The sequence below is a fragment of the Pteropus alecto genome, unplaced genomic scaffold, assembly GCF_000325575.1.
Source record: "Pteropus alecto unplaced genomic scaffold, ASM32557v1 scaffold7, whole genome shotgun sequence".
Lineage (NCBI taxonomy): Eukaryota > Metazoa > Chordata > Mammalia > Chiroptera > Pteropodidae > Pteropus > Pteropus alecto.
Genome location: NW_006494614.1, coordinates 23,173,703 through 23,190,327, shown reverse-complemented (window position 1 = coordinate 23,190,327; position 16,625 = coordinate 23,173,703). Strand labels below are relative to the sequence as shown.

The window sequence follows — 16,625 nt, the reverse complement described above, 5'->3', positions numbered from 1 at the left end:
ACATAAAAATGTTTTTTATTTAAATCTTGAATTTTGGGGGCAAGTTTCATAAAGGCCAAATCAATGCTAAATCAGAGATATTTACCACATCCTCAAATTTAATCCAAAGTGGATACTTAAAAGCTCATATAGATCTAAATGATGTTCTCCCAGATGGTGAATTAATGTAATTTTAGCAGGAAGCAAAGTTGCACAAATATGCAGTATTGAGGACTCACACTGATTTAATGTATCTGTACCCACCACAGCGCAGATGTTGCTTGTCATTTTAGTGCCAGTTTTCTCTATTTCTCTCTATAACACACACTGAAGAATGGGATTTGGGCGTTCAGTAAATTATGATTTATTTTGTGACTAATGACTTGTTGGAAATCGAAGCTTTCTGTGAACTGTATATAGAAATCACATTGGTTGTGTTTTTTTGTACAGGGTTTGAAAGGTGACTTGGGTTCTCGTGGTCCACCAGGTCCAAAAGGAGAAAAGGTATTATATTTACCCAGAAAAGTGCCAATCTTTTCTTAAGAAAACCCTGAGAACCTCTGTAGTGACTTTTCATGGATAGTTTAACTGCCAAAAGTTAATTTTGTTAAAATTAACCAAAGGCTATTACGTTAAAAGCATCTGAACAAGAAAAGCCTTTTTGGTTTATTTAATTAGTTTGAAGAGACTAAATACACAATTGCTAGTCAACATGAATTTGTGTTTATAAGATTTCCCCTTTCTCTCCTTTGCTTAACTGCATTAGGCATTCCATCACCAAATTAGCAACCGTGTCCTGTGTTGGGGAACTTTGCCAGTAGCACTAAGCTGCCACTGTGATGGTGAAGCAGGTGGCCTTTGGGGAAAGGAGGCTACCTTTGCATTTCAGTCTTAGTCTAAATGTTCCATTTCCTGCCACCTTTTCTCACATGCGATTTTATAATGGCATTTTGGCAATTGACCTTGAAAAGATAATTAAGAAATAGTAAAAGCAAGAGTTGTTTGGCATAAGGTTATTGGACGATCCCAGTTTGATGAGAATTGTCGGTGTGGCTGTTTTGCACTAGATTTTGTTCTCTGCTATCAGTGCATTTAGAAATCCTTGTCTGCTATATTTACTTCTGCATTAAAGCTGGTCTTGCAAATTGATCCTCAGTGAGGGGTTTAAGCTACATTAGTGTTCCTTAACAATTATTGGTTATTTTTATTTAGTTGTTCTCTAAAATAATGATTACACAATGCTAAGTCTTAACTTTTGAGGTGACTATATTAGACGAGAAAAGAGAAAGTTTTAGAGATACTCTCCACATGAGAATACAACATCCCTGTATGCCGTGCCATATAGTGTGTGGTCTCCATTGTGTCCACTTAAACAAGGATTATAGCAGTGATGCTTGGACCTAATGACTAAGAGATCTTATGAATTAAGTAGGGGTGCTGATAACAATAGGCATATAGGTGACATATCTAGAAGATTATGAACTTTCAGGTGAACCATTTTTTAAACGTTTTGAATAGTTTGTCAATATGTCAATTTGTATTCACATAAGTCAGCAAAGCAATTTTAGTTTTTAAAAATACATAAATATAGGCAAAGCCTCTTACAATTGATGGCAAACACAATGCCAATTCAGCAGAGCTTTAGAAGGGGCAACAAGACCACTTCTTGCAGCTGGGAGGCATGAAGTGGGGACATCCACTTATTATTTCTGCTGATCCTCATACTAACTTTGTCAGAAAAATGATCTGTCATTATGACACTTCCCAGCTGTTCCATTGGCAAGTAACCATATTTGAAGAGATATTTTTTTCTAATTTTGGATAAGTAGACAAAAGAATAGAAATTAGATTATTTTAGCTTTTCAAAACAAGTTCTGCAAAAAACATGGGGGTGCACAAGGTGATATTTCTATCATGAGAACTAAAAGCACATGATACATTTTTCATTGTGCAGAGACTTTTGTCAAGATAAAATTCTATTTTTCTTTTGTTCATGATTTATCTAAGTATTGCTTCTATTCACTTCAGAAAATTGATAAATAACACATTCAAAAGGGACTGTTGGTAATTGCAGCTCTTCTTTAATCTATTTTAGGGAGATACGGGACCTCCCGGACCGCCAGCCTTAACTGTAAGTATTCTTGAAATTAAAATTCAAAATTGAAATACATTATCCTTTTTTATTATTTATACCACATCATGACTAAACCAGAATTTAAGCCATAGGGTTCTTTGAGAATTGAAACTGACCTTACAGTGAATCTGGCCAAACCTCCAGATGTTAAACATGGGCCATCTACCTACTCACAAAAGTGAAGTACTTAACCTGAGGCTATGCAGGTAGTTGCTAGAAAAGTTTGAAAGCGGTACCTAGCCTGAGCAATTTTCTCTACCCTCCATATGGTCCATAATTTTGCCTCTTAAATGTTTGATTATACATTCCTAACATGGCTTTTAAAGTTAATGGAAGCAGAGACAGTTCTACTTGCTCTAAAAACTGTAAAAGAACAAAATAAACTACAATCACCCAGTGGGTAAAAACAGCTACCTATTTAAGCTGATTGTTACATTCCCCAAAACCTGCCTGAGACCGTTGTTTTCTTTTTTCTATGTGATTTACTTCTAAAATTAGCAAATGATAAAATGGCAATATTTCAGTAACATATTTATGAAAAAAGTTACAATGTGTACATAATGGGATTATTCTCATTTAAATGGTTCATCATTTATTAAGCATTTAATCATAAATATATAATGCTTTTATATTTAGATACAATTTACTATTATAGATTTTCTTTATAGGCCATTAAGAATTCTCATTTAACTTAAAGATTTGGTTTAAGTCTGACTCTAAGCCTAATGAAAAAGAAGAAGATTTTTTAAATAAGATCATCTGTAGCCTGAGGTCTCTTGATTTTAATGTTAGTATTACCTAATGACATAAATTAAGAATTTAAATCATAAGTTTTCAAGTACCTGTCCTGATTATAGAAATTCAGGTTCAAAGAAGTCTTCTAGCATGTGGACGGAGCCCTTCCCAATAGGGCAGCATAGGAATCTCAAAAGGCTGTGTGGCTTTGATACTATTCATTTTTATTTTTGTTCTTGAAAATGTCATTCTGAACAATACCTTAATAATGTCTTACACCAATAATCTTTTCAACGCTTACTTTAAGGACAAATATTTATTTATAAATGGAAAAAATCTAAGGAACCATACAGATGACTTACTTAAGAATACCCAAATTTGCAATGAGTTCAGTGCTTGAAGCTTTTGTTTTCAAGATGAAAGTAAAAACTCTTTATTTGAAAGGAGGTTATAACTGCATATTATTCACCTTTTTAATAGTATGTGCGGTTTATTTTAAAAATTATTTGGTAGTGATGTACAGTTAAGACTGCTCATTTTACTTGTCACATTTTTCTTTTTTTCTTCAACTAACTTATATGTTCAACCTCTTTAGTTATCTGACTTTCTCATTGTTTTCAAATTGTGTTTGAGGATGAAATGCAAGTTATGTGTATCATTTCACCTGATATGCAATTGGCACTGCAGCCAAAAAACTCTATTGGACTATATCTATTTTGTGGATTTTTAATGACAGCTGATGTCTTCTTTCCAAGTCGCACTCCATAGGTGTCTCTTTGCACTGTTCAGCTGTAAGGTACTGAGGGAGTACAAGCTAATTTTTATACTTATCTAAAGATATGTCAAGATAAAAAGTCTATAAAATGAATGTTTTATTTCATAAAGTAAAATGTTAATATCATTTGGGTATGAGTATTTATATACTTGTCATTACTTTATTAATGTAGATAATCAACTGTTAACTATGAAATAGGGATGAACTGAAATGAATACCAGCTTACCATGCATTAAATATTTAATTGATCTTATAATGCACATTGATACATTTTATGAAGTGATTGATAACAGCCTTCAAGGAAGCCAAAATGAATGACCTCACTATATTTGAATTAATTGAGGCACTGACATATAGGAGTCAGTAACCTTAGACTTTATCCATAGTGATTCTCGAAGCTAGCTCACACAAATCTCCATTGGAGAGTTTTAAAATACACCAATGTGCACCTCCACTTCCATAAATTATAATTCAATAGCTATGATGTGGAACCAGTATATTTAAAAAGCACTCCAGGTAGTTCTAAATATGCAGCTGGAGTTGAAAGCCACTGTTTATGGGCACGATAATGGAACAAGATTTTTTTTTTTAATTTGGAAAATTCCTTTAGACTTTTGATTCTTCAAAAGTCTGGCTTTCATCTCAAATCCAACTCAATGTATGGTAATAAAGTAATATCTCTTTCCATTAGGAAGACATACTAGTAAAATTAAATTAAGGTTGAAGCCTGCTTGGTTAAGTGGAAGAGATTAGGGCTAGGAAGGTACCTTTAATTATAGCCTTAACCTAGCCATTCAAGGACTCCTGTGGGCTCAAGTACCTTAATGCTTCTCAAAATTTAATGTGCAGAGGAACATTTAGGACTCTTGTTCAAATGCATATTTCATTCCTTAAGCTGTGATGGGAGCCTGAGATTCTAGATTTGTGACTAGAGGTTGCAGATGTCACTGGTCCTCAGACCACACTTTGTGCCATAAGGGCTTAGCACCCAATCTCCAATTATGTTACAGCCTCTCTGCTTCATTCCATAGATCAGTGCTTCATCTCTACCGCACATTGGAATCACTTGCAGTGCTTTAAAAAATCCAGTTCCCAGGCTGCACCATATACCAATAAAGTCAGAATGTCTGGTTGTTTTAAATGTTTCCCGAGCAGTTCCAATGTGCAGCCAAGTTTGAGAACTAATACTCTGAAAGCATGTCAAATACTTTTCTCCTCAGCTTCCTCTTTCAGAGCTTGAGCAAACATTTTGGAATTACTCATTACTTCAGTATTTATATCAAAAACACCCAACCTGATTACTTTCAGAAGCTTCCAGGAAATGCCAGACTCCCTATTAATACCTGTGATTTGCTTCTTGATTTCTTGGTTGTAGAGAATGAGCTTCCATCTCCACATTAACAAACCACTAGCAAGTCCATTAACAATCCTTTCTTGAGCAGGACCACAAGCATTGGCAAGTCCACTACAGAGAATTACAAAGACTGTCTAAGGATGCAGAGCTAAACTGCCCCAAATAAATAGGGAAAAAAAGTTGAACACTTTTTCCCCTCTAATACATACGTACTATATTTATTTTACTTTTATTCATATTTTGCTTAATGAGAAATTGAGAGACATAGTTATCGAGCTCACTAAAACATCGAGTTTACTGATGCAGGACAATCCTTTTAGATGCAGAACATTTTTTTTTTTATGAAGGATTGTGTTTATTGCTGTTATTTTCATGTCCCTGTGGATTACCATGCTTTGGCTATTATTTTAAAAATCATGTAGACTCATTCCATTTTTAAAAATCCAATATATAAAACTATCTATTTTAAATAAACTTTGTGTTTTATTTATATTCTTTCTTATAACTGATTGTATATAATTGGGTCTCAGTGGAGAAAATGGATAAAAGAGTAAGAAAGGCCAAGTTTAGTAAAAGAAATAAGGAGAGGCAAAGTTGAGGAAACGGGATGAAACATAGACCAGAGTCCTAGAAACAGTTTATTAATTAAATTCAACCACAACAACTCTTACTCTTAATTTCACCTTTTCCACACCTCGAAGTATTCTCACTGCCAGTGAGCAATACAACTTTACTTCTTCTCCAACACACAGGAAATCTCTTATTGACAAAGCCAACCAAAACAGTGCTGTAGTTTGCAAAGGCAGTGTGCACTAAACTCTCTTTTTATTTGAAGAAATGACATTCCCATTTTTGATCCCTTTGATAGCATTTGAAATCTTCTATAGATCCATGTTCATGGATCATATAGAGGCAACTCCAATTGACTGCCTCAGGGAAAAAAAGCTAAAAAGAAGAAGGAGGAGGAAGAGGAAGGGGCAAGGAAGAAAGGAAAGAATGGAAAGAAGGAAGGAAAGAAGGGAGGGAGGGAAAAGGAAATCTAGATCCTATAAGATTAGAGTAATAGTTATGGCATGATCTGTCACTTGTATCCTTCAATCTTTTTTTTTTTTTTTTTTTTTTTTTAGGAAACATGACTTTTGACATCTTTATAATTTTCAAGTTTTTAAAATTTATTTAAATTAATTTCAAGTATACAATACATTGTTTAGAGATCTTTATAGTTCGTAAAACGATCTCCCCAATTGCTCCCTCCCTCTCCTGGCCTTCCATGTAGCCATCATATTAATGCTAACTGCATTCTCTCTGCCATGCTTCCCACCCACGTGACCAACTATCAACTATTAATTTGTACTTCTTTAACTCTTCACTCATTCTCCCAGCCTCCCAACTCCCATCCCCTTTGTCCATCACCAAATTGTCCACTATATTTGTGAGTCTGTTTTTGATTAGTTTGTTCTTTTTGTTCCTTAGATTACTCATATAAGTGAAATCATATGGTATTTATCTTTCTCTGTCTGACTTATTTCACTCAGCATAATAACCTCTAGGTCCATCCATTGCAAATGGTAGGATTTCATTTTTTTTAATGGCTGAGTAATATTCCATTGTATATATGAACCATGATTTCTTTATCCAATTGTTTGTGGATGGGCATTTAGGTTGCTTCCATATTTTGGCTATTGTAAATTGTGCTGCCATGAATATTGGAGTGCATAGATCTTTACGAATTATTGTTTTGGTTTTCTTTGGATAAATACCCAGAAATGTAATTGCTGGGCCAAAAGGTATATCCATTTTTAACCTTTAAGTATTCTGTTAGCCCGAGTTCGAAAAAAAATTGAATTATACTTTTCAATACAATGGTAATGTGCAAATCTTCCCAGTTACTCCCTTTAATTTATAGCCTTTACAGATTATTCTAACAAAAGATTACGGAATAAGCTCAAGAATAAGTTTATGAATATATAAGTGGAACATATGGAAAGTAGTTTATAAAACAGTGTCTAAGAATCTTTTCTAAATTCTTTTTTAACAAAATGTCCTCTGGAGGTGTGGTAAGAAGAATAAAATTCTTTTTATCTCAAAAAGTGAGGATGCAGTTGAATTTTCTTTAAAAAAAAGGAAGAAAGAAAAATCTATGCTTACCACCATAAACTCATTCCATGTATCTCTTGCTAGGCATATTTTCCATGAACACAACTGGTTGACAATGAAAAGTTTAATCAAATCACTTTGGTGTAGTTTCATCCTCTTTTAGATAACAAATTCACATATTAGCTCAGTACTAAATTAACTATTGTGTAAACATAGTAAGTTATTAAATAGCTTACAGTATGTGCAATTTTAATATTCTAAAGAAATAAATATGAGTTTTTAAAACTAGTTTAATCTAATCAATTGATCATTCTTTCCTTATCCTCTTTTTATATATTGAACTGATAACTACTTTTAAAAACAACACATCTTATTATATCCTAAGTAATAATAATAACAATAATAAATGGCAAACATTTAATGAGTGCTTTACTATGTGTTATATAAACCATTCCTTAAACAATCTTGTGAAATAGAAAATGATTGTTACCATGTAATAGGTGAGGGAGCTAAAGACTAGAAAATCTAAGTAACTTGCCCAAGTTTGCAAAGATAGTAAGTGACAGAGCCAACATTCAAATACCTGTTTGACTCTAAATCCTAAGCTTATTTTTTTTTGAGATATGCATATAATTTTGTTTAAAGAAGTACTCTCTTCCTGTTTTATTTTTTCCAGTTTTATTGAGGTATAAATGACACATAACATTGTATAAGTTTTAAGTGTGTAAGGTAGTGAACTTATTTATGTTTAGATTGCAAAATGATCACCACAGTAATGTTAATTAATGGCTGTGGGGAGCAGCTGGGAGAATAGCAGCCAGGGCTCTCAGAGGGCAGCAAAGAACATGGATCCTATTAACCATTTTGCAGATTTCATCAGTAACTCCACCAGGGATGTCTCACCTGCAGATCCCCTCCTCCAAGTGGTTCACAGGCACCCCCAAAGCTACCTGTGCTTCATGCATACACCCCCACCTCCAACCCATGAATGACTTCCTGTATGCACTGCAGGTCAGCAAGAGAGAGGCTTTGCAAAAAAACAATCCTAAAATTTATTTGAAACCACAAAAGATCCCGAATGACCAAAACAAGAACAGAAGAACAAAGCTAGAGGCATCACACTTCCTGAGTTCAACTATGTTACAAAGGTATATTAATAAGAAACAATATGGTAATGTCATAAAAATGTACATATAGACCACTGTAACATAGTTGGGAGCCCAGAAATAGACCTATGCATATACAGTCAACTAATATTGGACCAGGGAGACAAGAATACTCAGTGAAGAAAAGATACTCTCTTCAATAAATGTTTTTTGGACAACTAGATAATCACATACAAAAGAATGAATTGGACCCATATCTTACACCACACCGCTCACAAAAATTAACTCAAAATGGATAAAAGACTTAAATGTAAGAGCCGAAATATAAAACTCCTAAAAGAAAACATAGGGAAAATATACTTGACATTGGTCTTGGCAATGAGATTTTTGACTATGACACTATGAGCACAAGCAACAAAAGAAAAATTAAGTGGGACTACATCAAACTCAAAAGCTTCTGCACAATGAAAGAAATGAGCAAAAAAATGAAAATGAAACATATGAAATGGGAGATAATATTTACACACCATGTATCTGATAAGGGGTTAATATCCAAAATATATAAGGAACTCACATTACTCATAGCAAAAAAAAAAAAAAAAAGGACCACACACAGACACAAATAATTGCATAGACTTTTTTTTTCCAAAAAAGACATACAAACGTCCAACAAGTACATGAAAAGGTGCTCAACTTCACTAATCATCAGAGAAATGCAAATCAAAACCACAATGAGATATCACCTCATACCTGTCAGAATGGCTATTATAAAAAAAAAACAAACAAACAAACAAAAAAAAAAACAAGAGAAAGTGTGTTGGTGAGGATATAGAGAAAAGGGAACCCTTGTACACTGTTGATGGAAATATAAATTGGTGTAGCCACTATGAAAAACAGTATAAAAGTTATTCAAAAAATTAAAAATAGAACTACCATATGATCTAGCAATCCCACTTCTGCATTTATATCTAAAAGAAATGCAATCAGTATCTCAAAGAGATATCTGCAATTCATGTTCATTCCAGCATTATTCACAATGACCAGGACATTAAATCACCCAAGTGTCCATCGACAAATGAATGGATAAAGAACATATGATATATATATATACATATATCTATATATATGATATATATGTATATATCACAATTGAGTGTATGGATATATATGTTCACATGTTCTCACCTATATGCAGAACTAAAAAAAGCCAAGTTCATAGAAATAGTAGAGTGATGGTTGCCAGGGGTGGAGAATAATGGAAATGATGTTGGTGAAAGGGTACAAACTTCTAGTTATAAGATGAGTAAGCTCTGGGGATATAATATGTAGCATGGTAACTATTGTTAACAGTACTGTATTATATTTTTGAAAGTTACGAAGAGACTAGATCTTAAATGATGTCACCACACAAAAAGATATTTATGTGAGATGATGGAGATGTTAATTACCCTTATTATGGCAATTGTTTCACTATGTGTACGTGTGTAAAATCATCAAGTTGTACACTTTAAACTTATAAAATGTGGTATGTCAATTTTATCTCAATAAAGCTGGGGGGAAAGTGAGTTACTGATGAATTTAGAATGTCTCTTGTGTTGATATTATAATTTACAAAGCATATATTTACAGCCATGTGCTGCTGACAATCATATTCTGAGAAATTAGTCAGGCAATTTTGTCATTGTGTGAACGTCATAAAGTACACTTACACACACACGTAGATGGTACAGCCTACTACACACCTAGGCTACATGACGTAGCCTATTCCTCCTAGACTACACACTATACATCATGTTACTATACAAAACAACACAACATTAAATTAAGCACAAGAGAAAATGGTGCAATCAAGAGACAAAGTAAGCAGGAGATGAGACTGCTGTCCATGTAATAAGGCATACTGTTTTACAGCAAACTTTTTTTAATAAGTAGAGAGAGTATACTCTAAAAGAACCATAAAAACATAGTATAGTAAATACATAAACCACTAACATAGTCATTTATTACCATTATCAAGTATTATGTACTGGACATAATTATATGTGCTATACTTTTACGTGACTGGCAGTGTAGTAGGTTCGTTTGTACCACCATCACCACAAACACATGAGTAATGTGTTGAGCTAAGACTTTATGATGGCTAAAATGTCACTAGGTGATAGGAATTTTTCAGCTCTATTATAACCTTATGGTGCCACTGTGGTATATGTGGTCCATCACTGACTGAAACGTCATTATGTGATGCATGACTGTATTTATGTAAGCTAAAACCACATCAATACAAAGGTAAAGTTTTATAGTTTCTTCATATTATTTGAATTATGGCATTATATATTAGCTTTTCCCTTACACTTCAATATATCTATAAGTCTTTACATTTAAATATGCAACTATAAAAAGTACAAATTCCTTGGTTTGTTGTCATTTGTTAAAGCTTAATTTTATGTAAATATAGTGTTTCTATATACCTTCTTAAAATTGTGTATATGTTTTATATCCTTACTATTACCAGCTTCTCCTCAAATAAATATACTGCTGTTTTTTACAGTAAAGTTTTGCTAAAATCTCTAAATGACGCAAGGCATTATTGGAGTGAGGCAGTTGGCTAATGCCTCTGCCTCATTCCCTCTTTTCTCTTTTGGCCTTTGCTTGTCATGTCAGATGAGACAGGTGGAGGAAGATAGAACAGTGCTACTTCACATAATACATCCACTAATTTTAGTTCCCGGGAAAATGACTGTGTTGTTCTGGCCCTGTCTCTTTGGGGAGTTATTAAATACTCATCCAGATGGCACCAAATGTGTACACACACAGAGGCCAAAGGTTTAGTCAGTCAACAGCAGAAATGTCTTAGACATGCTTACTAAATGATACATTAAATGCCAATTTCTCGAGGCCCAGATAAATCCAGTTTAAGTGAAAATTAGGCACAGAGAGAACACAGATTTCACCCTATGAAAACTACCTTAAATACCATATGCAACTGAGAGAAAATCTCAGAGCTGCTCATTTATAAATCAAATGACACACAAATTAATATATGCACAAGAGATCATGTAGTATTCATATAAGGGAAGCCTTGAAATATATGTTTCTTAAATTAGCATATACAAGATACAAAAATCATCAGTTCAATAGATAATATGGTCTCTTCCCTCCTCCTTCCTTTTTACCTACCCCGTTATTTGAATGCTAACTTGTGTGTTGGATACTGTGCTAGGTACTGGGAACACAAATAAACAGCACTCATTGTCGTTGCCTTCTTACAACCTATTTGGTTTAAGAAAAAACAACCAGTTGGTTAAAGTTAACCATTTGTAAACTGATCATTTGCAATTAGTATATAAATAGCCTGCAAGTATTTGTACAACTGTGGTTGTTTGGCACTACACAAAAACATTTAGTTATTTTAGAGACAATAACTTTTTACTAGAATTCTTATGCTGTAATTTAAATAGTTACTTACTTTAAATACATTTAAGTCACAGACTCAACTAAATAATTCTGTTTTACTAAAATTCCTAAGGAACTATAACCGTCTCTTTTTAAGTGAATGAAATATATAAGTTCTTATTAAATGCCCATAAAGCATAATTTCTCTTTCTGTTCTTACTAGAATAAATATATGTTCTATAGCATAGTAATTAATAGACAATTGGATTTAGGATTATTTTAAATTTCTCACATATTAAAATCTGAGTTATTTATATGGTCTTTCTCTGAATTGCCTAGGTTTGAGTTAATACTATAAGTCTAAAATGTTTCATAATTCATATTTAACTCATTGTTAACTTTCTGAAACTTGTGATGCAGCTCAATATTAAGATTTTTAGAATACTAGTGGTCCAGTAGATGGAAGGCAGTTGATTTTTTTTTAAATCAATCTATTTTCTAAGTTTGTGGGCAAAAGACATGTAAATGAATTTGTTGATTAAATAGAAGGCTTTCTATACTATAAAGCTATTTTTATTGACTCCATGCAGAAATATAGTAGAGTTGATTCTTAAGGCCCTAGAAAGATTTATGTTTAGCCCCAGAGAAGATTTATGTTTTGGAAAACCTACCATCAGCTCATTTGACAGGGAGGTGATTTATATACCTTTCATTAGATGAACGATTTGAGAATAGCTCTTTCTGTCCTGTTTATAGTTTGCTTCTGTTTCAAAAGATGTTTCAAACTGTTTTCATCAGAATTCTAAATTATCATTTTAAAACTTAATAGTAAAATTTTCTTTCCTAAAAATGCTTAATATTGACACTTTGGGACAAAAGGCAGTTCCTTGCTATTTCAAATGCTGAATTTGAATCTGCATGCAATGAGTGAACTATGAGAATCAGTTTGTTTTAAATGAAATTTTAATACTTTTCAAATCAGTAAATTTACATAGTTAAAAACAAACGGTTCTGAAAAGATCATAATAATATACATCATATTTCAATAAATGGACTGAGTAGCACTTGGAAAATCACAAAGTTGGATCTTTTCATCACCCCTTTACCAATAAACATATAAGATGTATTGAAATTTAAAAAGTGAAAAACAAAACCAGGGAAGTCCTATGGAAAATATAGAAATTTAAAAAGTAATTAATAAAGAATAACTTTTTAAATATAAAAAAGCCCAAAAAATAAATATGAAAGTAGTAAATTTGACTACATGAACAGTAAATTCCTTATGGCAAAAAAAATAAAATAAAAATAAGTTATAAAGGCAAATGGCCAACTGGGTAAAAATATTTACAACTCATATTATAGTAAAGGACTAGATTCCATAATATATAGAGAGACTTCTACAAATCAAAATTTTAAAAAAGACCAATAGCCCAGTTTTAAAAAAAATTGCATAAGGCTGTGAACAGAGTTTATAGAAAAGAAAGAATAAGATGGCCCTTGAACATATAAAAAGGCATCTAAATTCACTCTTCATAAGAGAAATGTAAAGTACAATGGCTCTGAGATACTAGTTTTGACTTATAAGGTAATGGTTTCAGTTATTTTGGATCATATAGTAGTTTTGTTGTTGTTGTTTTTTTCTCTAGTAACCTCCATACTGTTTTTCATAGCAGCAACACCATTTTACATTCTCACCAACAGTGTACAAGTGTTCCAATTTTTTCATATTCTTGCCAACACTTATCTTTTTTTTTTTAAATAATAGTCATCCTAATAGATGTGAAGTGATACCTCATTGTGGTTTTGACTGGCATTTCATAGATAATTAACGATTCTGAGCATCTTTTCATATGCTTGTGACAAAACAGCCAAGTTATGGAAACAACCTAAATGTCTGTTGATGGGTGAATGAATTTTTTAAAAACTGTGGTCTATATATACAATGGAATATTATTCAGCCTTAAAAAAAAGAAGGAAATCTTGCCATATGCAACAATATGAATGAATCTGCAGGGTATTAGCTAAGTAAAATAAGCCTGACATAGAAGGACAAGTATCATAGGATTCCATTCATGTGAGGTAAATAAAATAGTTAAATTCATAGAAACAGAGAGTAGAATGGTAATTTCCTGAAGCTTGAGAGAGAAACTAGAGAGCTGCCATTCAACAGGAATGGAGTTTCAGTTATATAAGGTTAATAAGTTCTAGAAACCTGCTACACAACCTTTTGCCTATAGTTAACAATATTCTATTGTGCACTTAAAAATTTGTTAAGAGGGTAGACTTCATGTTAAGTATTCTTACCATAATAAAAATAAAATATTGTCAAGGATCAAAAAGTTTGAAAGCACAGTATATGGAGAAAAATGTGGAAAAACACACCCATAAATTCTGCCCATAAATTCTGAGGTATATATCTAGATACAGTTTGATAGTTTCTGTCTAAATATAGCTACAGATAGTCTCACTCATTTATGAAATTATGCACATACAAGGGTATTTATTTAAGCATTGTTTGAAATAGAAAAGAATGGAAATAATCTAGATGCCCAGCTACAAGTGAATGATTGATAGAGTTATAATTTTATTTTTATTTAAAAATATAAAATGTTCACATTTTTATGACTGTGTAAAAATTGATATTTGCAGAGCCAACTAGCATATTTTCTCTTTCTTGAATAGTTTGTGTGTGTGTGTGTTGCAGGGGGATTTCCAATCGTCTTTGTGTTTTCTCTGTAATCACTTTCCATATTTTTCAAATTCTCTCATTGAGTCTCTGATTTGGGGAGAGTGCCATTCAGATCTTTTATTTCATCCTTGGCTGGTAGCTTTCTAGGCTAACTAAAAAGTTCTCATCCTGTGACTCTATTTTTTTTTTTTCCTCTGGTTTTCTTGTCATCTCCTTTCTTGGTTTTATTCATTCATTTATGTGAATACATCTTCAAGCAAATTATTAAGAAATTGTGAAAGAGATTGAAAATTTTCGAGATTTTGTATGTTTAAAATGTTTATTCTACTCTCATACTTGATGGGTAGTTTGTCTTGGTATAGAATTCTTGGTCAAAAATTATTTTCATCATAATTATGAAAGTTTTGCACCATTGTCTTCTAGCATCAGTGTTGCTACTGAGAAATTTAATGCCTTCTTCCTCTTGGTTTCTCAAAAGGAGGGAAAGCAAAAAGACTGGTGTCTGACTGATTCACCATTCTTCTCTCGAAACCCTTTATTGAGGAAACCAAAGGGAAGGACTTTTTTTACATTGGTTTGGTAGAGGTACCCTTACATCTGCTCTTTCCTCTGTGCTCAGCGATTCCTGGTTAAACTTTAAGATATATGAAAACATCTCTTGACCTGTTATGGTGAGGTACTTGATATTTAGAAACACTCTTCTATCAATAGAGCCTAACTTCCAGGCTACTATTATGTGTGAACTCAACAGTGCTTTCTTGGATATCAAAAGATGAACACTGACTTTTCCATTGTCTTATGGTATTACAATCTTAATCCTCCTGAGAAAAATAGATGCCTCTGGCAGAAAGGATGACAGCCAGCAGAAAGAAGTTAAAAAGAGGAAAGTACTTTAATATATGTTTTTAATATTTAAAAATTTTTATTACATTATGGAGTATTTCCTTCTCTTAAAAGTTTGTTTTTTGCCACCTTAATCAATTGCAACTCACTTAGCCTGATAGTTTATAAACCATCTTCACAATTGTCTGCATTAAATACCTAGGTCTTTAATATGGTGTGTGAATAGCTCTGTATTGATTTATGTTTTAACCCTAAAATTCCTAGATTAAGTTTCCTTTAGTCTAATTGTTTATACCACATAGCCCATATGTAAAAGTTATTGATGGTATTAAATTTGAAACTACATTTCTATCATGCTATCCATTCCTTGGAAGATGTCAGGTGACATTTAAAAACAACCTATGTTTAGATTATTCTTTCTTTGTGCGGTGAAGCCGTGTTTCTACATGGCCACTGACCTATGGCAAGGCCAACCCAAAAATAGACTGTTATTTGATCAGACTAATCATTAAAACTGAATCAATCATATTTGTCTTCACATAAATCATTAAGACAGATGATACAAATAGATTTGACAGACCATGGCCTATCAATATTTTTACTTGTCAACAGAACCTTGAGTTAACAGAAATCAAACCATTTCATTTATTAGGTTAGGGCCAAAATAAGGCAAATCTACATAGTTTTTCATAGTCAAGAATAATGAAAAATATGAAATGACCAAAATATAGAATTACTTGGTACAAATAAATGAAGAAGAATCGAGAATAATTACCAAATATGAAACAACATTATTTTAAATGCTATAGCATTTTAAGTAATTTGATTGATTCTATTACTTATTAATAAATGGTTTGATTAGATACTTTAATTTCATGCATCACGTTGTTTTTTGAAAAACTAACCCATTTTTTGCTTGCAATGAGATCAATTAAAGAATTCAGGTTATATTTCTTCCTCTAATGAATGGTAAATTCCTCCACGTGAAAGTATAGCATCTATTTTGCAATACTGCCATATAAGAATTAAAAATAACTGAATTATTTTGGTATCAAGTGGTGAGATTTGTTGATGAATAATATGTTTCTAAATTGGAATTTCTGTAGCTATGGCAATTAATGTTCTCACTATAGCAGAAGTACCAAAAGTGTAAAGAATCAGAATCTTAGCAGTCATTCATCCATGAACACCCATTAAATACAATCCACTGTGCTACATAATTTGCAAAGTGGAAAGGAACTGAGGATATATATAACTTAGGAAATGGAATGTCTCAAAAAGGGACAGAAATTATTGTTAGAAGAAAGTTTGGGTGACTTAACATGTCCCATAGCATTCCAAATTTACAGGCTATACCTTCTATTCCATTTATAACATTTCTAGTATTATTGCTGAATCAGTAGAGCTGAGAACATGCTATTTCAGAATCTATATAATAAAAAGAGATATGATTTCTGAGTTCAAAAAACATGGAAAAAGATTGTTATTAAAATTTGCCCTTGCAACAACATGGAACAATC

General features: G+C 32.5%; 1 protein-coding gene across 1 annotated transcript in view; it reads left to right on the top strand.

The window, feature by feature from the left end:
• Positions 1-16,625, top strand: part of COL19A1 (collagen type XIX alpha 1 chain) — a 279,851-nt gene that overhangs the window by 126,932 nt on the left and 136,294 nt on the right. Inside the window, exons 12-13 of the mRNA XM_006926816.1 lie at positions 430-483; positions 2,075-2,110. Coding sequence (XP_006926878.1) covers positions 430-483; positions 2,075-2,110 — 90 coding nt within the window. The remainder of the gene's footprint in view (positions 1-429; positions 484-2,074; positions 2,111-16,625) is intronic.